Here is a 25116-nt window from a genome sequence, read left to right on the forward strand (position 1 = left end):
ACATCTGTGAGCATTTTCCCAATGTTTCTCGAACAATTGTTCATGAAATTGTTAAACACCATCTGCATTATGCAAAAATTTGTGCAAGATGGGTCCCTCGCGTATCTCAATGAGCTGGCGGCGAAGGACTATGCAGCAGGAATACAGAAACTTGTCACACGTTATGACAAATGCCTTAATTTGCTTGGAGATTATGTTGAGAAGTAGTTTAAAGTATCCTCTTTCAAATAAAATTTTTTATGTTTGTTAATATTTACTTTTGTGTCTTTATTTCACGAACGGGTACTACTTTCCGGATGACCCTCGTAGATGCTACTAAATTAAGGCCTATTGCATACATAAGTAGGTATATTTACACAGGCAGTATCCTTGAGGTCCTATAAAAAATTAATAGAATTTTAACCGGGAAATGTTACACTTTGATCTAATCATATCACCCTGGGACAATACTTGAGTCGGGTAACAAGTTGAATATTTTCATCATTGAATGAACAGGATTGTTGAGTGTCTGTCAAAATATTAACGCCTATTTTCTCTACATGTTCTACAGACATCGACGGGAAGAGGTACTGCCCTGGCGATGAAATACCTGGGAAAGGACAACGGAGGTAAAGGGGGAGTAGTTGTCAACATAGCTTCCGTCTTGGGCCTGAAACCGTACGCCGGATGCCCGATGTACTGCGCCACGAAGCACGCAATAATTGGACTGAGCCGCACTTACGGGGTAAGTCGGTGCGACAAGGCCCACTGACGACGGGCTTACAATGAGGGTCGTTCAATGATGGCATAAAATTGAACAAGTGGATGATTTTGTATATCTTCGTAGAATCTTTGCGGAATATGGTCGGTTTGCATCCTTCATAGCCTATCCATTTAATAATGAATAAAAGGACTCACGAAATCAAATTGTACTATCCTATAGAAAGTTGACAAGCGTTGATTTAAAGCTTTTGAAATGTGGGTGTGGAGAAGGATGGGGAAGGTGAAATGGATGGAAAAGAAAATTAAAGTAGATGAACTAGGAGTTGTGAGGGAGGAAAGAGAGATAAACAAAGGAGGCAGGAAAGGCGGATGCAGAGCAGCCAACTTTCCTGGCTCGTTTGTATTTCTCTCAACAGTCCCCTCTCCTCTCCTACCACGCCCAGCACTTTCTCGTTAATCTTTCTTTTTGTCTATTTCTACTTGTCCATGCATCTCCTTACTCGCATCTCAAAAGTCTCCAATCTACACCTACCATCTTGCTTCAACTAACAAGTTTCGGCTCCTTAAAAAACCACGATCCACATCAAACTTTGAACGAGCTTTACCTTAACATCCTTGCTCTAAGTCCTGGCCATTAATTCCGTTTCCCCTACGACAGCTTCTTTGCCACAACACAGTTTAACGCACTACTTGATCTTACACCCGCACTATTTTGACCATCTTGGTCTAAAACGCTTCCCGATACAAAATACACTCGTAGGTAATCTGCTCCACCTGCTCTAGTTTATAACCTCAATTTCAATATTTAACTAGCCTTTCTGCTCCTCCTAGATTGGCGATGGGATGCTGAAGACTGTGATGATGGGAGAACGTTAGGCAAACGAGGGAGGGGTAGGAAAAGGTTAGGAATGTTGGACAGAATGAAGGGAGGAAGGAAGTATGCAGAATCGAAGAAGGGTTTAAGTGTTATATCCGGTGTCAGATTGTGTTTCGTTAGGCAAACGAGTGTATCGTGGTACAGCCTGCGTTTATACAAAACCTACCTTTAACAGTAGAGGACCAAATAATAATTCTGTTGGAACAGCATGCAAATTAGTCTTTCACATATTAGCTTCTATATTAGCTTCTATTAGGGCATCGAAAACTAAAAATCGTCATCTTTGCTCATTCATTCGGTAATAAAAAAGGATGGACGAATGTCAACCCAATTAATTTTAGTAAACTGGCCCTCAGACGAGTATAACGATAAGGTTAGTGGCTTATATTACATAACTCACGTACATTTTTTACAATAATTCGAATGGTTGGTCACTATGTTCACTTTATGAATTGATTTCTTCACTATTTTAACTACATCTTCAGCTTCTTTTTTTCTATTCTGTAATTATTTATGCCCACAAACTTAGATTGGATTTCCTTCCTTCCTTTATGTGTATTTTTATTATGCACATCTAATATTAAGTTTATTCTTCCACATATAAATATCATCTCATTTGAAATAACTTCTTTCAGGCGCTGAAAATTATAAATATGAAAATATTCCGTAGCTTTCGTTCAAACGTAAATTTTGGAGACCTTTAAGCCTTTTAAATTTTATAATAAGGATGAATAAATACAAAATAAAGCAACAAACTTCATTAACTGCAATAAATAAACATGTCACAATTCCTATTCTTTGTTTGCTGATTGTAACGAGCGACTCTTTCGTCGATGCACAGGAACCCATGTACTTCAATGCGTCCGGCGTGCGGGTGGTCACCGTTTGCCCAGGGATGACCGCAACGGATATGCTCCACTGCGATGCGGCAGTGGAAATGTACAACAGATACGGAATCTACATAGAGGACGTCGCCAAACAACTGTGGGTTTCAAAATGATCGTATTCTCCTCTTAAATTGCATATCAATTGTATGAGAGAGAAGTAAATCCAAAGAGAGTTTGAAATAGCATACGCTAATATGCTAAATAATAATGACATGATAGTATTTTAACTATGCTATCATACTTCAGAGAAATATTCTAAATAATAAACATTAAAAACACGTATTAAAAAGGGTCCCTGGGTCCGTGGCTTCAGGGATGAGTTTTGATACTTTAACAAAATCGTATATGGCACCATAATTCCATCCCATATTCGCACTTCACATGATAAAGGGAAGACAGCCTAGGCCATCATCATTTGTCTTCTACTAGGCAGGTCCTGACTGCTCCGTCACAGTTCTCTAATCTGTGCCATTCTCTTCATATCTACTGTGAAAATCCCCTTCACAACATCCCCAAACTCAAGTATTCGTTCTCTCTTACCTCTCAGGTCTCTTTGGTGTAATAGTAAAAAATTTCTGCTCAGTCCTAATAGCACTAACTCAATTCACATCAATATTCCCTATAGTCTCAACAGTCTTCTGTTACTTAAAGGTATTTTGAAGGTGTAAAATCAATACATTTTGTTTTGGTTGATATGCACCAAACTTTATTATTATACCCGGCTTTTGAATGCGTTGTTAGAATAGTTCCATCAGCTGACTATAGTTTTCTTAAACTAAAATATAGTGACATAACTTTCATGGACGGATTTTAGGGTTCTTCCTATTGGGTTCTTCTCTTGCCTTATCAGTGCATGCACATTTTGAACAATATCTTAAGTCCAAATATCCTCTAGGTACACCAAACCTGTTATTATGTAGTTGGAAACCGCTTTTCGTTAAAATTAAGACAAGTCATTTGGGACATTGAACACTGAACTTTTTAAAATTTTAGACAATTCGACATTGCTTGTACACAATAACAGTCACCACTAGTATGATAAGATCTTTGACCCATATGAGCAGTGATGATGAACCACAAAGTGAGCAAATTTATCATCTACAGGTGATTGCAGCCTTTTTGCCAGTAATCGGTCAAAAAGGTCACAATCATGAAATTCGAAGATAGTTTCATTGTGACCACCTAAATATTGATTAATCTCAAGTCCATGGTAAATAACTTTGAAAACGCTTGCACCGTCTCAAGCATACTTAAGGTCGTGGTCATAAGCATCGAGTAGCATATAATAAAGAGTGATCAACAATAGGTCCCTCTCTAAAGATTATGAAGATAGCCCTCAAATACATGCTGAAGTATTTCGAACAGTATCAAATTGTATGCATAATGGTAACCGTTGTCCCTGCGAATGCGTTTCATATTTGTGATTATCATATTATTTAATATTATTTAATTTATTATTTAATTTAACATATTATTTAATTGCACAGGAAATATTTAGGTCACTCTAGCTCTACACGTGGTCAAGGCTTAGACGCCTATGATTTCTTGTCCTTAATTTGAAATTACCGTTAGATGTTCAGATTGTGTGTGACCCTTTGGGATCCAGTTCAGTTAATATTAATAAATGTATTTTCTGCGGGTTGACTGACTAATTAACCATCTTTTTCAGGCCTCACTGTGTCGGCCTTGGGGTGGCGAAGGTGATAGCGGAGGCTTCCTCTGGCAGCGTTTGGATAGTGGAAGACGGAGAACCGGTCTACGAAGTCAAAATCCCCGATTACTCTACTTATCGAAAATCAACCTGAAGACGCCTCGAAAGCGACGAATCAGTTCGCGCTTGTCTCAGAAACACCTCCTTCGTGAAAAGTTTTCGATGAAAACGGTCACCTTATAGAATCCGCTGGGCGCCGGATCTTCACGAGAACATTAGAAGGGTGGAAGTGGAACAAGGACTCCTTTTTATTAAACAAATCGACCAACTTAAATAATTTTTAATCTGATTCTTTTATATATATATTATATATATATATATATATATATATATATATATATATATATATATATATATATATATATATATATACACACATATATACACCCTTTAAAATGAACTGTATTTAAATCACCAGAAGAAGAAGCAAAGTTTGATTAGCAGAAATATCATACCCTGAACAGTGAGATTACCTTTTACCCTTATTTTTTGTTTGTATAAAAGTTAACTTGAAAAAACCTCCAGAATTATGTTTTAGAATCACATGTGTTGTTTCATTTAAATAAAGTACTACTCCTGGCTAATGCTGACGCGGTGGCTTCAGTAGTCGGCCCATCCAGACCAATGCCAATGGAGGATACACGTCTGTTAGAAGTCTCTCTATTGTCAATATACGTAATATATACACCGCACAATGTTAAATGAGCACTAAAATTAATGTAGAGAAAATTTCAAATTGCACAAAAAAAGTTAATTTTTTTAAAGTCTACTTGCCTTTAAATCCAGATTAAGACGTGCATTTAGAAAAGGAATTTACAAATATAAGATTCCTTGATCTCGGGAATGTGATTACGAATTCTTTAACAGCACCATACTCGGGGTTTGGGATGTTCACACGCTTTTCTGCACATTTAGCTGTGCTGATCGAATAAAGGGACGCCAATAAATATACCCTCGCGGTCCATAATTATATATTTTTCCAACCAAATTATAATTTGGAAAGTCCCGTGAAGTCATATTTCTATCACATTATAATAAAAAAACTAATAACCTCACTTTAGGCTAATGAAGTAAACTTTTGACATCATCCCTCAAATATAAATAACTTTCGCACAGATATTTCTGATAAGCGTAAGCATAACTTAAGGAGTAATTTGGACCTTAAAATAACAACTCCAGCAATTTTATTATTTGTTTTGTCTGAAGCATTGGAATGTTGCTCCCTAACGAAGAGAGTTTGCAACCTTCTCCCAAATCACTCTCCGCCAATATTTTTCTTTTCGATATGAAACCGATTGGCAGAGATGGCAGGATACCACTGTCAATAGTGCTGAGGAAGAATATTTTTTAGGTCGTTGAATTTAAAACCCTTGGAGACGACAAGCGGACACAGGTGGGTATTGGGAACGTCCCAGAGAGCAGATTATAATGATCCAGGTGTTGCACCGAGGGACGCGCATGGGGTCGCTGTTGCTGCCGAAGCTCTGTGTAAGTAGGGATTACGCAGCCCCTCCCCTCCCTAACCTGTCTCCTTCCTCTCCTGTCTCGCACCTAACAGCGACAAGCCCCGGGAGTGAATGACTTCCTGTGAGTCCTCAGGCCGAAAGAGCCTCTTGTTCCTACAACATGAAAAACAGCGCTCAAGCCCTTTCGGAAATCAATTCGCAACAAAATGAGAGCGCGCCCCGTGTTATGAATGCTCATACTCTTGTTATCACAAGTAGGTGATCGACCAGTACTCGAAAATGTCTTCAATCGAACGTAACTGGTGCACAGCGGTACTGATCCGGATCCGGGGCTACGATCCGAATCACGAAAGGCTGTCGAGGAAACGTTAGGGTAGGGGTTTTATTTCTATTGGGGTGGCATTTAAATGTATGTGGATTACATGAAAAATGGAGGGTACGGCTGTTATTTTTAAAAAAATCGCACGAAAATCTATAATAAACCTATTCAATCTTGGTGAACCACCGTTATATTTCAACTTACTGAAAAACCACTATAATGTTCATCATCGTCAAAAAGCAAAACAAGAGACACTAAGGAAAAAGTGTTCGTAAGCAAGTATAGTTTTTTAAATTTTGTATTAACGTGCCATTAGAGCTCACTAATCACTTTTCCTCTATAGCCTGTGACTTCTCAGTATGATCTGGTACTCGAAAATAACACAGCCGAGAGTCATTGACAGTCTTGCAATCCAACGCTTATGCTTTGTTGTTGTTCGTTCCTAAGCGCCTAAGATGCTGTCAGCTCGACGGTCGAACGCACGCCCCAGCCTGTCCCTCTTGACCTCCCACCTGAAGTTTCTGAGGATTATCCTACTCCTTTCACCCCTCTCCTCATGCTCGACCCTGCATCATTCCAGTGGTGCCTCATATTCCAAATACTAGCCTTCAATTTTCCAAACAATTTCTACTATCAAAGCCTATTTTCATGGTCTCTTAAATAATCTCCTTGCTACTGCTCTGGAGTGCTTCCTACTCTTTGTAGAAAAAACAGTAACTTTCTTTCGTAGATAATATTTTACTTTGAGTGCCTATTTCATGATAATTTAAATAGCGACCTTGCAGCTCCGCTAGCTATTCTGATATCTTAAATATAAACACAAACCTTACTTTTATCTACAGCAATGCTTCCCAAACCTTTTCGAGTCACGGCCCCCTTGGATCCATAAACCTATACTCAACGCCCCACAAATCGATAGCTTTCAAATAATAATCAAAATCATAAAACAAAATAGCCAAATGAGGAGTATTGAAATAACTAAATTAAAACAATGACTAATTAAATGATTATTTATAATCCAATGGGTGTAGTTTTAACACCACATTTATGCAAAATACCTAATGCATAATACAAGAGCCTTAGGTGAGAATATACATTTAACATAAAAATAAATTATCAAAACAAATATTTAAAAAAAATCTTTTTTCAGAAGTGTACATGCCATTTTTTTAATTAAATTAAGCAGTTATATAACATAAACCTATTAAATTTATGAAATAAGAATAACTTATCATGTTTTGTTAAAATCAGTTGAAACATTAAGTGACAATCGATTATAGTTTTCCATGGTGTAAAAGCCGTTTAAGGAGATTCTATTGCCTAATTTAATATCATATTTCCATCAAATAAAACTTTAATGGGATGGATGGGCTTGATGACCTAATGCCAGTTTTCCAACGTCTGGTTTAATGTCACTTAGCAGGAGTCTAAAAAATCACCGCGTTCACAAACCTGAAATATATTTCTCTACTTGGAAATAAGCTGATTGACTGCACTAAAACCACGTTCCAGCAAATATGAGGTCGGAAATGCAAGGATGAGTTTTTTAATCGCCATCCATGGCGCAGGATAACGATCGGAAACCTTCTGTAACCAAAACTATTGATTATTGATCTTACTCTTTGGTTTATATCCAACGTCATTCTATAGTCCAATTAATTCTTCCTCCAATACTCCAACTTCATCAATATCTATAAATGGATTTATCTCCCGGTCTGGAATTTCCAACAAAAGAAGATCCTCAAATCGCTGCATCATACTATATTTCTATGCAAGATGGCTAAATGGTCACAAAAGACTCTCCAATCATCCTCACCCGTACCAGCTTGCTCTTCTAGCTAAGGCAGACGTTAGCGGCGACCAATGTTACGCTTGAATAAAAAAAACTTGGAAATAAAACCAGTCAGCACAGATTTGGCCTTTATAAAGTTATTATCATTTCCCTGCAATGGTAAATTTATTTCAATGAACTTTGCAAATAGTTCAGACAAAAATGTAACGTCACTCCTAATCTCTTTAAGGTTGCCGCTGAGGAAAGCATCTTTTATCCTCAAAAACCTGCACGTCAGTGTCAAAAAATTTATAGAAGCGCCTTATACAATTGCCTTTTGATAACCAACAAACTTCCGTGCGTGGTAATACACGTTTGAAATCTTCGTCGTTATCATCACACAACTCTCGAAAGAGTCGATCATTAAGAGCTTTGTTGTAGTTAAGGCGATCACTCTGTATTTTAGCCACCAGATGTAGTCGGTGAATGACAGAGTGAATAGCAAAAACATTTGGTGCATATTTTCTCAAGTATGCAACACAACCATGGCGACGACCAGTCATTGACGGATCTCCATCTGTCGCCACAGCAAGTATGTTAGAAAGTAGATTTTTTGTCCTCGACGAACTGCTCCACGATAAGAAATATTGAATCTCCTTTAGTGTCAGTTCATAATTGCTTTGCAAACAAAACTCTTGAGGCATAATGTCATCTTGAATAAGCACTTAAGTCAGAACACAGATAATTTACCCGGCAAAGTTGAATCGTCCAACTGTAATGCGAATTCTGTTGTTCTCAGGATGCTGCAAAATATACCCTCCACATTTTCAGCCATTTCATCTATTCGTCGTTGAACTGAAGTGTTGCTTAGGGGAATAATTTTTACGGTACCATATGGTGGCTTATGCAGAAGAGTACTCAATACTTCACTTACTTGTATTGTTCACTTCACTTAATTGTATGTGGCTTTCCAGATTGACCAATTTTGTATGATGCACGCAAACTATAAGTAATAATTTTTGAAGCATTACACAATATAATCGAAAGTGCTGGGCGATTTCGCACTCTGTCACAAAGCGACAGAAAAAATGTTGAAGTAGTCCAGCACCCTCCTGCCGCCCCCATAGACTAGGGCACCGCCCCACGGGGTGCGGTAGCGTCCGCTTTGGGAACCAATGCTCTACAGCATTTCCTCAAGTAGTAGTAGTTTTAGGGGAGTCGACCGACAGCTGAGGTCATTTTTGTCATTAGGGATGGACAGGAAATGGGATAAAGGGTGGAGAGAAACCCGGCGTTGGCATTAACCTACTTTTAACGAAAGGCGCCAAGGGGTCGGCAGTTTGACTTCCCATCCGACTGACGGCGTACTCACTCGAAGTGCTCTCCACAAAGAACCTCAAGTGGGGATCGGAATACCACTGAAAAATATCTGCCGCCTCCGGGATTCGAACCCGAGCTCTCTGGGTGGGAAGCTAGTACCGCACCACCCCGATTCCCGCATTTCCTCGACCACGAAAGTGATTGGAAGGATGTGTCTTCAGCGATGATGTTGAAAATGTATTAATAGCCCCATCGTACTAAGGTGGGAAGGATCATGTGAATAAAATTAGAGAGATTAAGTGTAGAGCAGATAGATTTAAGAAGTAATTTTTCCCTTAAACGATAAGGGATTAGAATAACAGCCGACCGCGCTAGGGGAGGAAAGTATTTGGGGTCAAAAATGGTCAGGTGTGTAATCACCCACTGCCACGCACCCGAGCGGACACTTGCAGGGTACTATGTAATGTAAATGTAAAGTCAAATTTTATGATAATTTACCATAGTGCTCTTACTACTCCAGCAGATAAGTCATGTATCCATCAATTTTATAAATCCACAACCAAAATTTTACATCTGTGCCCTGAAAGCCACCGATAATCCTTGTGGCCGGGGGTGCATCTATACCCCATGCTCGAAAAATTCCGTTGTCATACCGGACACGTAATACAGGTAGTTACAGAAAACTTCTGTCATGTTAGGGAATGTAAAAGTTTGTTTAATTCGTGGAGAACACATGCGTAAACGAATTCGTAAAGAGTGTTAATAAATTCTCTCTCGGAAAAGTACCAACCGCTTTCTTCTAGTAAGCCTGATCTGGGCACACAAATGGAACTTCTAAGTCAAACTAATACCTAATCTCCTGCCAGACCCCGAAGGAAGTTGTGAAACGCCACGCGAGTCCTGCGCGCAGAGGGATTGACCTCGCCGGCAAAAGCGAGGCCAGATGAGTGGGCGCGAAGCAGGAGCGGAAGGCAGACCGTTTGTCAGACAAGCAAATTGTCAGCCCACCATCGCACGAGTCTCAACTCAAACCTACGACATGCCACACGCCAACTTAACGAGAGAATAAACAGGGGAAATAAGACGCAAAAAAAGTTAGGGACCTCAGGTTCAGGAAGAAAACTGCGTACGCAACGGACGGAAAGAAAGATTCCTTTTGGTTGGAGACTACGTTACTGTTCGAAATTACGGAGCATGATTCTGGAGCCATCGTGAAATTAAGTGGGATAGGGTTGCGGCACATTCACTGTTTACAACCCTATCTTCCCATTTAAAGACCCCGGATACGAGTCCCGGCGATGGCGGATTTTACAGTTTCATCCCTATCCTTACTTTCTGGAAAAGATTTCATCTTTTAAAAAAATTCATATGATTCTATGGGAGTTTGAAACTGGATCTTCCAATTGCCGCTCGGGGTTGAAACTCCGACCAAGTAACCACGTATGTCTAGCAGCACTACTCTAATATTTTACAACTGAGTGGTCTTGAGTTATATTTTTGAGTCGGTAAATGACAAACTATCGCAATGGAAAAAAAACCCGCGACCAGTATCGAGGGACCATGAGTGTAGTGGGGGAGGGGGACTATCTGAGGTGGGTGTGAGGCATACATATCACAGGCATAAATTTAAAAATGTGATCGGTAAAGAAAGTAAGTAAATGCGGCAAGTCCGAGCCACGACAAACTTACATTTTTTGAAAATGTTATAAATGACGCAAATCTCCCAGGAGAAGTAGATAGCGTGTGATGTCAATGATTCACGAAGTTTTTACGTGACCTCCATTATGGTGATCGAGGAGCAGTCAGCTGATATAGGCAGCCCAAATAGATCGATCATCGAAAGCGCTTCTAAAACATTCGATCCATACAGTAACACGATAGCAAACGATTTGATCACTTGCAACCGCTAGAGATCGTTTTCAACCCAATTTACCTTGTTTCTAGGAAAAACTACTTTTCTATTGTTATTTATTAGTGAGAATAGAGCCAATCAGACTAAATTTCAGCACCTGTATTATCCTCTAAAGTGAAAATTGTGGTTCTTAAGTGGAAAATTGCGTTATTTTCCGCTTCCTAAAGCTCGAAGGTTACAAAATTTCCGCCAACAGCCACAACTTAATAAGTGAGCAGTTATCGCTGGTGTAGATCTAAAATATGAAGAATCTCAATGTAAGGAGAGATGGAGAATATTTAACGGATAACTACAAATATTTTCTTAACCTTTTAGTGTATATACTTGTGTGAAAATGATCATTGTATATGGCTCATTTCTTACGATTCTGCAGAAATCATAAAAGGTTAATTTAGGTAGTCCTGGATAAAAAAATTGTCATTTTTTGTGATACGGTTTGGAACTACCTGTCCTTGCGTAAGAATTTTCTTAGCAGTGAGGCGTAATGAATTTATTAAAATTCTTTAAAAAAATCCAACAGATTACGCTGTAGAAATAGGCCATACGATAAAGTCGTTTTGGTTCAGAGTAACTTACACTAGAAGTAGTAATAATACAATCCTTTTAAGTACAATTATATGTACTATAGCAACAATAAAGGTTGGTAGTGTTATTAGATAACAACAAATTTGTTTGTCAAAAAGATTTAGGACCCAGTCGTTGACACTATACTCTTTACACCTTTTAAGTGTTATTTTGATTTTGCAGATGCAATACTGCTAATGCAATAATCCTAATCCCTATCTCATCTCTTCACACACTTCAGCTGCCACAGAAATAGCATTCTTTAACCATAAATCTTGAAGAATTGAATAAAATCTATATCGATTAGAGAGTCTTAAATTTTTCATCCACGACTATATACGAATATATATTCATACCCTGACTTTGATCCTTTTTAAAATAATATCATGGGGCTAAATATTAATGTTATTTTTTTCAGTTTGAAACAGAATTTACATTAGTTCAACCCATTCTTTTTACCTTTGGTGCTTCCCCGGGCCTGTTATATTGTCCTTGCTCTCGCTCTTTGAGTTTGTCCCACCCTCTCAACAAACTTTCCTGCGACCACGGACATTTTGGCGGTACTCTTTTAAGTGATATTTTTTCAAAACAGGTACACGCACGCGTGTACACACGTACTTACATCCATGCACATATAAGCACACGTACTCTCAATTTTATAGATGGCAGTAACCACCTTCTTGTGAAGTTTTGATGTTAAAAAAAACAGATCTCTCAAAAACCCAAGCCGAGGAAAATAGACGGAACTAGTAATCTGAAGAAGAGAGTTGAAAAAAAGGCATAAACAAACCGTACGCCAGAAGGACGAATGAAGAGGTGCGACTAAAATTGGCTACTTCATATGAACTCAAGAGACGAATGACCTGATGATGTACGAAGTCCATGCAAGAGATTGATCACTCATCTGGAACAGGCCCCGGAGACTTAAATGCTACTTTTTTTCTACCGGAATCATTGTCCGTTTTTCTGTAGAGTGCACCACTAGATATTCATTAAAGCACGACAGGACACCTGGTCATGACTACGTGAGGGTAGGAAGGCATGCTAACGTTGCATTTTCGTTGAAGGCAAACGGCCGAGATGACCTATGCCCATGGCTTTCCCGATCACTAGGAGATAAAATTCAGGATAAAATATTCCAGCCATTGCAGAGTTGTAAATAAAATCTGAACATCCTGTGGTATTTTTCTTTTTATGATTTCAAGAAAGTCTTTGACAGTTTCCCTAATGACAGCAAGTATGGTTTATTGTAGAGATGTATTCAAGTTTTTCTGCCGGGAGCACTCATTTCGTCTAAAATTAATTTGATTTTTAAAGCTTTTCCGCGGCCTATCACAGCAAATAATGACAGACTTGACACTAATATTTCGAATGGATGAATCATTCGGTGAGAAATGTCGTTGACTTGCTGCAATATGTTTCAAATTTGGAGTTTTTATGCTCTTTTTCCTAGTAGTTTCGGCGCACCAGTCTTTCTGGTGGTATCCCGAAGAGAGTGGTGGTATTTAGGGGAGGCGACCGACAGCTGAAGTCATTTGCGCCCCCACTATTGAGGAGAGATAGAGAAGTTCACGTATTTTAAAGGCCCAGTAGATTCAATGAAAGTACTTTTTCGGAATGTTCGAGAGTGAAAACAAGGGTCCTTGATTCGTCCTCACGCGTCCAGAGGCAATGCTGCAGGCTTTCTTAAACACATGATCTAAGGAAGAAGATAAATTGCAGGTTCTTCTGACGAGGATGCATCGCTTCCACCTTCAGCAACTGTACCCAACGCCATTTAAAGGCATTGCAATCTTAAGCAATCCCATTCGTGCGTTAGGATACAGAATTCAGACGAATTTTTCGTGCATGCAGTGGTTGGTAAAGGTCGTTCCAACTTTTGGGGTCAATGAATCATTCTCTCTCTCGTGAGGAGCGCGGTGTGCGGAAGGAATTGGAAAAGGTTTACCGTCAAAAAAAGGTCCAGCCGCATGAGAAAATGCATCGGTTGGGAAATTTATCGTAATACTTGGTCTGACGAGAAGCCAGTCACTCATATCCAGGGCAATCAACTCACACTTCCTAAAGTGGTGCATCGAATTTTGAGTGTCCATGGATATCGATGAAACTTGTCAACCATGTTCCCTCTTGGGGGCTGCAAAAATTTCGCTTTGATTCCACTAATCGTATCTAGATTTTGAGAGATATATAAAATCATGAGCTCCATACATTTTGTTTAAATTGATATCAATTTCCGGCCGTATTTTTCACAGAAATTTGCCGGCAAAAATCCCGCTGTATTTTCCAAGTACTTGCGGGATTAATGGACCGAACGAAACTTTGTTATGAACACAAAATTTTAGGGCAATTTATAAGATAAAATGGGTTTCCTCACATTTACTGGGTAGAGTTGAAAAATTAACAAAAATAAATGAAAACTCCGGCCACCTTAAAACTATCCGTTGTGATGTGGCGACCAATGATAAAAGAACTTCCTGTGTAAATGAAATCACTAGAATAATTTGTCATTAATTAGAATAAGATTATTCTTGGGGATCGAGATGGTGCGTGGGCTAACGTACTGGCTTCCCACCCTGAGGGCGCGGGTTCAAATCCCGGCGGTGTTGAATATTTTTCAGAGGTATCTCGATCCCTACTTGAGGTGCTTAAGGGAGGGCACTTTGAGTGAGTACGCCGTCCGTCGGATGGGACGTTAAACTGCGGACCCCTTGGCCCCTTTCGTAAAGAGTAGGCTAATGCCGACGCCGGGTTTCTCTCCACCCTTCATCCTTTCCTGTCCATCCCCTATGGTGCAAATGACCTTAGCTGTCGGTCACCTCCCCTAAAAACTACTACTACTACGATTATTCTTCTCGGAAGATGGGAACTGTCACTAATATTGTCAATATTTTCCCGGTGAATTTTGTTTGCAGCCATCATTCTCTTGCAAGGAATGTCTGCAAGGATATATTCCACCGAATGTGAAAGTAGAGTTTCTGAACTTCTTCGCTACTCTCGGTGATACTTGGTGGGTCATTCGCTGGAACACGCATAAGGGCCGAGTGGTGCCCCGTGCCTTCGCGCTATCATAGACGCTCTTATCGCTATCTCCAAGAGGATAAACAAAATAAGAATTATCATCCATTAGACTTTTCTACTCTACTGCTCTCTCTCTAGCAACAGAAGGAAGTAAGTTGGCACCCAAGTGTGGGTATTATGACCATGGCTGTTCGAAATGATATGCCTAATCTTCCGTCCCTACGTTAATAATACGTCTTTCTGGCGAAGACAGCAAGAAAGAACCCACGGACCTTAGAGCCAGCCATTCTAGATCTCCTTATAGAAATAGATGCCAGGAAAGTAAACCGGTGGATACAAACTCCTTGGTGGTTTGCACAATTTAAGTCTCGTATCTTACCTTGAAGATAAAGAGCGGAAACGGGAAAGGGAGTGCACATAGGTGCACTTTTCCGATTTTGAAAATCGCAACGATACACTTGGCTTAGCTTATACATACGTGTATCACATCAGGAAAACTGGATAAAAAATCGGAAAATGAATTAGATGGGATTATTCAAATGCTATGAATTTGACTATCGCGAAAAATAGAATTCCCCAACCCATTCGAATACTTCAGTGAATTTTCATGTCTTAGTCATCGGTTTCTTTGTCTTGTAACATTTACTTTATTTCAATGATTAAAATAACTGAACATACTAGGTAATTCCACATTCATACCTTTCACCGAAATATTTTAAACAGCAACAAAACATGGTCCTTTTAGTTCAATAAAGATTTGAATGTGAAATTACTGAGTATTTTGAGTTATTTTAATCACGAAGCGGTTCGACGAAGTCAAGCCGAAAACAATTTCTTAAGTCAAGCACAATCTTTACTGTCCTTCGGTGAATAAAGTGTATTGCATGTTCATGCTGCGTATTAATTATATTCTTCTGTTTTAATTTCAACTTCATGGGTATAAGTGCGCATTGATGTACACACTTCACCTCACATCCTTCTCTTTACAACATCGGCTCAGTGATTCTGACATCCCAACCTGATAACAATCTTTTAACTATGTCCACTTTGGTAGATTCTGCGAATCGATTGGTACTAAAATTTTGCCTCGTGGGTCAGGATGAAAGATGTACCTGGCTATACCTAGCGCTTGTTTTCCCTATACGTGTTGGGTCCATTTCCGAGGCCTAACCGTTCCATCTCACCCTTCTTGCTGCGGTTTCACGGCCTCACTAATAAGAAAACAAGAACAATCTATATCGACCGCAGAAGCCGTCTCTCAAATCGTACACCCTTCATCTCATCTCCAACGAAGCTGTTAAGAGACGGTCACACGGTACTCTAGTAAGCGTTGCTGTTATAAAACACCATGCCGTAATACACCTTCCGAAAACATACACCATTTATCATCCCCTCCTCCATGTTACTGCACCAAAACGGATAAAATATCCAAGAATATCTTAGCAAATTGCACGTGATACCTTAGTTACTTAAGTGTGTCACCTATGGATGACATAAATAATGATTGCATAACTACTAATGGAAGATGATGTGGACTTTTCGGACCAATATATGCGAAGCGTTTGGTTAAGGTAAATTGAGCATTTGACGAAAGTTATAAATTAAATCTTAAAGTTGCAAAGAATAGTTGATAATTTAAGCTTTCACCAAATTCTACCTTCATTTTTTAAATAATCATGTACATTATAACCTGTTGCGAGAGCTAATTTACCTTGGTGATACGAAATTAAATTCCAGAGACTATGACTGCAGTCACATGCTACGAATGCGAAATGAAATAAAATACGTACATTAAATTCCTTTTCAAACGTGGAATCCTTAATCTTTTTAAACCCAGATATTTAATACGTGGTTAACGGAACGTATTTTATGAAAATACTTTGTTTAACCTTTGGTAAAAAAACTAACATAGTTTCTTCAGTTACACATAAAATCTTTGACCTTTATCATTTCATCTTTCAATTTACATAAATTAAAATGTAAAAAGGTAAAACAATTCGACAATTTCAGAGCGTAAAAATCAATCGCCTTGCCTGGGATTCGAACTCGGATCCCTCGATGCTCGGCCAAGTGCTTTAGCCGGTTAAGCTACCGAGGTGCAGTTCCCGCAGTTTCTTGGAATTTGTCACAAGAATGAATAATTAAAATATAGTTATTGTAAACAAGTATATAAAACATGAAAACAATTATCAGATTGTAGGCAAAGAATGTTTAATCTGCCTCTGAATTCTTGGAAATAATTTTTTCCAAAATTGCGCATAATGAAATGTTACAAAACTTTGGATCTAATTATTTTTATGCGATGTAAGTTTGCACTGATATATAATAATTGCAGTGAATGATGCACAGTTGTAACAGAATAGCCATGGGGATAAAGGAGTTCGAGGGGTAGAAAAGAGGGAAAATGGAATTACGTCACATTCGCGCACCAAATTTAAACTGTCTTCTAAATTTTCTGCGTAAACTTTCACGATACCAAACACGCAAAATTACCTGTAAGTTTGTTCCCCGAGGCATAACATAAAAAAACAACTGTAGTCTTCACTGAAAAGCCCCTAGACAGAATCACCACATGGCCATGAGCTTCGTCATCACCTACCTCAGAAAATAAATAGGCCTAGGATGAAAATGAATCGCGGATGGATGAGTTTTAGGGGAGCAGGGAGGCCTCGAGGACTACAGTCCAGGGTTGTGGTGGGCGTTCCGTGCATTCGATTGGCGACACCCCCACCAGCGTTCCTTGGGTTGAGCAACCGCAGGAAACGGCGGACGAAAGGCGCAAGGAAGGCTCACTTGACGCTCAGCTGGGATCGGGTGTGGAACGAGTGTCGACAATGGATTTGGAAGGGAAGGTCGCCTTCCTGACGGGCGGAGCCGGGGGTCTTGGCCAGTGCATGACCAGGAGCCTGCTGGGATGTGGGGTCTCGGTGAGTTCATTCTGGTTTGCTCGGCAGGGTACGAGTGCGTCACGTCTCCATGAAGATCATGCTTGGCGTGAAGGATAATTTCACACGAGAGTGACCTAAATCGTCTGAATTTTCAGGGTCAAACTTGGAAATTTTATTTTCTCACATACCTCTGCATAGAATTCAACAGGATTCAATGAAAGCACGTAAATCGTCACATAAGCGAGAATCCGTGTTTGGCGAGTCTGTAATGATGGTCGTTTCGGAATAAAGAGCTTGGCTCCTTAAATTTGGCTTTTTGCAACGAATACAATGGCTGTCTAAGTTGCATTTGAAAAACAATACATTTTTGTTCGAGGGAATGTGTTCGTTTCTCGAAAACAATACACTATATGTGGCCGATCTTCATTTAATGTGTTCTCAACTCGTGATAAGCACGGACTAGGATACAGAAGTGACTATACAGACTAAAGTGACTTTAGGGTGGTGAAAATAGCAATGTGAATAACTAAAAAAATAACATTACTGTAATGACTGCTACATTTTTTATTGCTATTATTAATTATTATCGAAAGGCTGCTACAGTTATGTCTTTCTTTTTGTCTTTGTTTTTTTAATATTAGCTACAAAATAACCTGTTCTCTGGTGAATGAAGGTAAAATATAGCTGGCTCGGTATACGTACAAAGTAAAATATAACTTCCAGGTAATTTGGATGCCATGCAATTGCTTATAGCCCCTGACAAGAATAAAAAAAGGTAACAGGGATGTATATTTCAAGTTAAATAATACATTATTTGCAGAATACATCCTCATGGAGTATAGGAATCTTTCAAATTTTGGTTATTGATGAAACTCATGTAGGAATTTCGATCTTTCTATCGGCGAAATTTAAATGTAAATTATTCCGGTTTCCGTAACTTGAGTTCATAAGTTCCGAATCACGACCCAACTCAATCTGCCACCAAGCTCTTCCTAAAAATAGGATAAATACTTATGGCAGATTTTCATTAGTTATCTTTATCTTCATATGAATGACAATTTCGGTGTGTAAGGAATATGACTGCGTTACTACTCTGAGACTGATTTTGGCTGCAATAAATTCACCCGCACATTCTGCACTTATTTGAGCGGTTTGAGAAAATTAACGAAAAACATTAATGTGCAGGAATGAATTTACCGGTTTTTCCGATGTTTTTTAACCTTGGGGATAACTTATGAGATTGAGAAAATTAACTTCCATAAATTTTGGAAAAGCTATCATAACGCTATATACTGAGGCAATGGCATTTAGTATACGGCCTCGAATCGCAGGCAGTGGAATGTTTCAGTTGATTCATTTAGGACGCATAATACGCCGCTCATTTTATTTGAAATTCCACAAAATTCCCAAAACGATATAAACATTGCCTAAACTTGGTGATTGTTTACTATCAGCAAGCATATGAAACTTTTGGGGAAGTTGGTTCAAGGCTTAATTTTTGAAACTCACAGAGAAGGAGAAGTTGGAAGGGTGGGTTTCTTCGAGTTCTCGTCTTGTGCGGAAGAGTTTCTCTCAGCAAACGTCGTCCTAAAATGTAAACTTGACTTCTCACCCACCCAAATTGATTCTTTCAACAAGATTTGCACCGAGTACCGCCCTTTTCCTGGAAGTTTATCTCACGTTCTTCCTGGAAAGAAAATATTATCGATTGCCCAGAGTCTTGAGCCAGGGTAATTCACAAGTGACATCATTGTTAGATTCGGAGGCGGCACATCTTTCTGAAGATTGCGTGCGCCAACGTAGCCGGAATTCAGAAGAGTATTGTAACGGCCATCACGTATATCCCGAATGAACACGAATGTAGAAGGAATTCGTCGCTAACGATTGAGTGAGGGGAAGTTAATGTAAACAAAGGCCATAACCAAGACATTTTCACGGTTTTTCTCGGAATTTTACTCTTCAACTACGCACCTGAAAATTGTCTGATATCATTGCCCTTGTAGTTGACGCCATTGTGGCCAAATCATTGCAAAATTTGTCGAAAAATTATTCTAAACTTGAGGAAACCGGTATCAAATCGAGCCAGTCTTCCCTAGATCGAGTTTATAGGTTTGGGTAGGCTCACCTAGCACCTGATAGATAAACCTTAATCAATCTACAGGAATCAATCTAGAGTATCGTTCTAAGAGGAGTGAGCAGAGTTCTCGAACTAAATCCCTCGGTGTGACGTTCAAACAACAGCAGAATGGTGCGGCTGCGGTTTCCCAGAATGACATGAACGTCCATTATTGGTTCTTTTCTACCTGCACGTATCAAGTGAAAAATATTATATTGCCATCAAATTTTGCAAGTAATGGCGTTTAGATTGAGGAGCGTATCAGTGCGTGGGGTAAAAATAGTGGAGAGCGATTGACGTCGTTCCTCAATCTACCTTATCTATCGTACTCAATGTCTCGAGGTAGGCGCCATGATGTACACCACGCAAGTTATGTTGCAGGACACACGGGGCATCCTGAGAAAGCACCTGGATCTGAATATGGGGCACTCCAGTCAGAAGCTGTATACTAGAACTCTACCCTGGTCGTTCGATATAACGCTCATATCTCCACCGATACTCATCGCCGGAGCCAACAAATCGAAATGTATATCGATCCTGCATTATATTGCCTATAAGCGCCGACCTATAATGCTATCCACATGTTACCCATGCCTAAATTCTTGAATGTAAATCAGGCAAGAACTAGATAAAGTTTCCACTTGAACAAACCAAGGATTTCTCACTAGCAATTTCACGTCACTTCTAGAAATAAATTTAATTTTTTTCTCCTTGCCATTCGCTTATTGTAACTAAGTCGTCGTCACAACAAAAGGCTGGACAACCTCTGCCTTAGTTCAACTGGAAGCATACCAGTTGAACTAAGGCAGAGGTTTTCCAATATTTGCACTTATTGCCCTGTCCTATGGATGTGATTGGTAAACAGTCAGCAAGAGGGAGCTGAGGCACTTACTTATATGGAGGGTAATGAATAACTGATCGTAGCACTTTTCCACTTGATAAAAATATTTTTATTTACGACCGGGTTTCGATGTATTACATCATCATCAGGTGCTACGATCAGTTATTCATTATGTTCGACTTCCACCACATCACGCCTGAATTATTATATGGAGGGCTTTGAATTGTGGTTGTAGTTAACAGTAGAGAGGGTGAAATGTACCGACGGGGTGATGATTGAGGAGGTTTTGAGACGGGTGGAGGAGAGGAAGAGGGATTTAGTATACAGGGTCCGTTCAATGAGTATCGACACTGGTTCGCTGTAGCCTCAACGAAGAGGTGGATGGGGGTCCAACCGGTCGGTTCGGTAGAGGGGTCCCCCAACACTCAGGCCCACTTTAGTTCACCGGGCACGCCCGACGACCGCTCGAACCGATGCTCAGGTGGCTAAAGTGAAAAATGTTTTGGACTCTGACAGGCGTTAAACCATCCACCTTATCAGTGAGGAGACCGGCTTTTCAGTCGGAACCGTCCACACCATTTTAACAGTGGATCTTGCGATGAGGAAGGTGCGCGACGCTGGTACCGAAAGTCTTGAGCGAGGAACGTGCCACGGCGCGATTGTTGTGCGGCAGCTGCTGACGAAATGCGGCGTGGCAACATTGCCTCACCCCCCCCCCCCTACAGCCACGACCTGGCTCCACCTGACTTTCTTGTTTCCGCGAATAAAAAGGGAGCTCAAAGGATATCGGGTCGACTTCAACGAGGCGGTTCAAGCGGCGACGACAAATGCTCTCAACAGTATTCCGGAAACCGACTTCCAGCGGGCTTCTGACGTGTGGCAGGCGCACCGAACTAAGTGTATCGATGCAGGAGGAATGTATTTTGAAGATTTTTAAGTAATTGTAATAATAACTGCAATAAATTTTGATTTTTGGAGCCAGTCCTGATACTTATTGTACGGACCCTGTATAAAGGACGATAAGGAAGAAATTCATGCATCTACTTTTTAGGGGAGAAGGGTCTTAAAGAGTGAAAAAAATAAGTTAATAAGTCATAATATTATGTTAACGAATTTTAGTCGAGATTTTACGTAGAATGTCAAAGTAGAGTAAACAGTATTTAGGCACTATACAAGGTTGTGGTTACCATATATGGTTTCCACCTACCACCATCTCCTCCCATGTAAATCACTCCTGATTTCCTTGTATCAACCTTAGCTATAATGCTTTCTGATTAATTTCACCTCTGCAGCCGTCCCAAACTTTCACCCCTAATCCCCGTTATAAAAATATGAGCTGCATTTTAAACATACTATACACCTGATCCTGGCATTTAAACGTAGAACTCATGAAAATAAAAAAAGATATTCAGCTCTACTAATTTGTAGTCTTTCCACAATCAACAAGAAAACTAATTTCAGCTTAAGAATTATAGAAAGAAAGCATTCGATTTTTGTGCGACAAGTTTGCCTTAAAGTTAAAATTAGTACAGCTCAAGCCTTCCGAGTAAACATTTGGATTCATCTATATCTATTTTCATCCTGCAAGCCACAGCCATAGTGTTTGGCAGGGGGTAATTACCCAAGAGACAACTTTCGCCATGAAATACTTTTCCCCCCAAGCACGGTCGGACAACGTTATTCTGATCACTTATCGTTCTAGATTATTATTATTAGTCCACCTGTCAAGGTAGGTTTTGGATGGGCACAGACTATACAGCGGTATAAAGACGCATTCATTTGCCTCTCCTAACAAAACAACGTGATATCCGGCGCTACAATTACGACACTACACCTTCTTCAAACCGCATACTTCTTTCCTCTCTTTATTCTATCTAATAGGCCTATCCAATTCCAACCTCTTCCTCCCTTGCCTCAAGTGATATTTGAGGTTTACATCAAAGGTATCGGGAACATTTTTTCCTGAAGTGACAGGACATCGCAGCGCGCTCGCAACGCGTTAGCTCGGTGGTTGGGGGTCTGACCTTTAATACGCTCTAAGCGCCAATCACCTACGAATGTTCGTTCAGGCTTGATCGCAGTTTTAGTGGACCCCTGTTGAGTGACTCGGTGCAAGCGCAAAATGTAGCGAGCGATTGAACAAAGTATGCCATCAAATTTGGTGAAGGACTGGGGAAATCTGGTACGTAGACGTAGGGTATGACTCGTCAAGTGTTCATGCACGAAAGAAAGTCACAAACTGAAGTTTTTAGGTGGCAAAAGCTCTTCAAAGATGGCCGAGAGAGTATGGAGAACGAGCCCCGCGCTGGACGGCCGTCTACGTCAGGAACCGACGACAATGTACAACGCGTGCGTGAAGTGCTGAATTCAGACCGTCGGTTTAATTGTGCGCATGGCCGCAGATCGTATTAACATTGATAAAATGACAGTGCACACAATTATCACCGAAAATTTGGCGATGCGAAAGATCTGCGCTAAACTCGACCCGAAGGCCTTGGCGGACGACCAAAAGCGCAGTCGAGTGTGTGCTTGCGAAGACTCTCTATAACGCGACCCGACGATTTCCCTACCACCTTACAGTCCCAACTTGGCATCAGCAGACTATTTTCTATTTCCAAAAGTGTAATCCTCCCTCAAAGTGCACCACAATGGGACCCCTAAGTGCCGTCAAAGAAGCTTGCATGCGTACCTTTAAAGAACTTCTGGAATCCACCTAAAAAAGCTTCTGGTAAAAGTGTACCGACACTTAAGGGATGTCCTTTGAAGAATTTTGTGGCATTGTAGCAATATCTGAAATAAATCTATTTTTCCGAAAACTTTCCCGAAACGTTTTATACAAACCTTGAATTAAATGCATACATGGTACCCTGCAAGCCACGGCTTGGGTGTGTGGCAGGGGGCGATTACATACCTGGCACGTACATAAAAAATTAAGTTTTTCCTAAGTTTTAGTTCAAAAAAATATTTCTGTAAAATAATTCAAACAAGGAAGATCATCATTATGATAGCTATTCACAAATAATAACTACAGTAATGACATAGAATACACTAAAACATGAAAAATAATACCAATTTGAAGTCATTTTAAGTTCACCTTTCCCATTGAACCATGGGGAAATATGTTGTTGGCAAGAATTACGCTGGATACCAAGCACAAATTGCCAATCAAGCCTTAAAAAATTCACTTTTCAAGAGTGCGTTTGAATATTAGACCGAAATACGCAATAAATGAATATAATATGAAAGCTCACTTTTTGGATTAATTTTACTTTTTGTTTAACCATAAAATAATTATTTTATATTTTAATGAGTTACGGTAAACCATCTGCACGGAGAGTTTTCTTTTTTCCCATTTATTCACATTGGAAATTATAATCGTTTTTAGGCAGTAACCCGGGTCATTTTCTAGACATTGTCTGTTTCCACAGTCATCCGATGCATAGAAACGTTCACTTAAAATTTCAAGTCCCTAGATCAATTTTAAGTGCCCAGAAATGTTTGTCAATCAGTGAGTCATTGAGACGGATTAATTGTTAAGAAATCATTACATCTGACACGGCTTATTGGACGATTGGAATGGAAGTGATCTTTTGCATAAGGTTTTTCTTCTATTATTAGGTTCACCGAAACGAGAAATTATTACTATGACAAGTGGAAAGCGCGTCACGAAAAAAGGTAGTGTGCGAGTAGGTATAGAGTTTCAAAAGATTGCCCAATATATATTTTAAAAATAAAAACCATATATATATATACGCAGTCCTGATTCTTTCAAGTAAAAAGGGATACAGATGGACAGCAGGAATGGGATTTGCGGTTCATTCTGGTCCGGTTAGTTTGCTGAGACAAGGAAAAAAGAGTGATCCACTGACGAACGTGGCATCCCAAGGTAAGCTGATCTAAAAATTGTCCACACGAAATATTGAAAGGACGATAGCCTTTGTCTATGGCGACTAAGAAAGAATGTTATCCATTGGTCCGTTTTGAGAAATTAAGTTTATCATTAGTAGTGAAGTTCACAGTCACCATACGAGAGGAGGTGTGAAAATGAAGAACTGCGTATTTTATCCTATTACCTTTATAACTATTTTACCAGCAACAGAAAATGTAAGATTTCTTAATTCTATAACAACGACTAGTTGGTGAGAACAGTGAGAATATCAAAATGATTTGTTTTTCTTATGTAATTTGTATACATGTACATATATACTTGGTTACTTTTCTCTAAAATCATTTGCGATCAATTTCCTTCCTAATCAGTTTTCCATATTCAAACTTTCAGCCAGAAAATAGAATGCGATGTGACTTTTCAGGCCATTAAAATGAGAGCCGTAATGATTGCACATAAAATGCTTCTTCCGTTGCGACTTTGCGCGAACCTTAACCTTGATTTTAGCCAGGTTCAATCTTGTCTAAATCCCAGATGAACCCCTCGTGACACAACCGTTTTCATTCCTGGTTTTTTTTATCATAGTTTTCAAAGAAATCTCTCACACCCCTTAATGATATCACGACCACGAATCAGGCACCCTAAGGGCAATTTCCGATATGACATACTGTCCATGCGCTGGGGATATAAGCCTAATTAATTTCTCTATAGCAAACTGGTATCAAGGGAAATTCCTCTACAAATAACGCTTTGGATAATATCAAATCATGATCACAGTTACCCTTCAAAAATTTGGAGTACAGAAAAACTGGTGTTGGGATACGAACGTAAAGAAATT

General features: G+C 39.6%; 1 protein-coding gene across 1 annotated transcript in view; it reads left to right on the top strand.

Moving 5' to 3' along the window:
• The window catches only part of LOC139696838 (uncharacterized), a 48430-nt gene that overhangs the window by 12705 nt on the left and 10609 nt on the right, over positions 1-25116 (top strand). The window contains exons 4-7 of the mRNA XM_071595718.1: positions 551-724; positions 2421-2563; positions 4136-4268; positions 17202-17474. Coding sequence (XP_071451819.1) covers positions 551-724; positions 2421-2563; positions 4136-4268; positions 17202-17474 — 723 coding nt within the window. The remainder of the gene's footprint in view (positions 1-550; positions 725-2420; positions 2564-4135; positions 4269-17201; positions 17475-25116) is intronic.

This window comes from Hetaerina americana, unplaced genomic scaffold (assembly GCF_022747635.1).
Source record: "Hetaerina americana unplaced genomic scaffold, ioHetAmer1.1.p SCAF_7, whole genome shotgun sequence".
NCBI classification, from domain to species: Eukaryota; Metazoa; Arthropoda; class Insecta; order Odonata; family Calopterygidae; genus Hetaerina; species Hetaerina americana.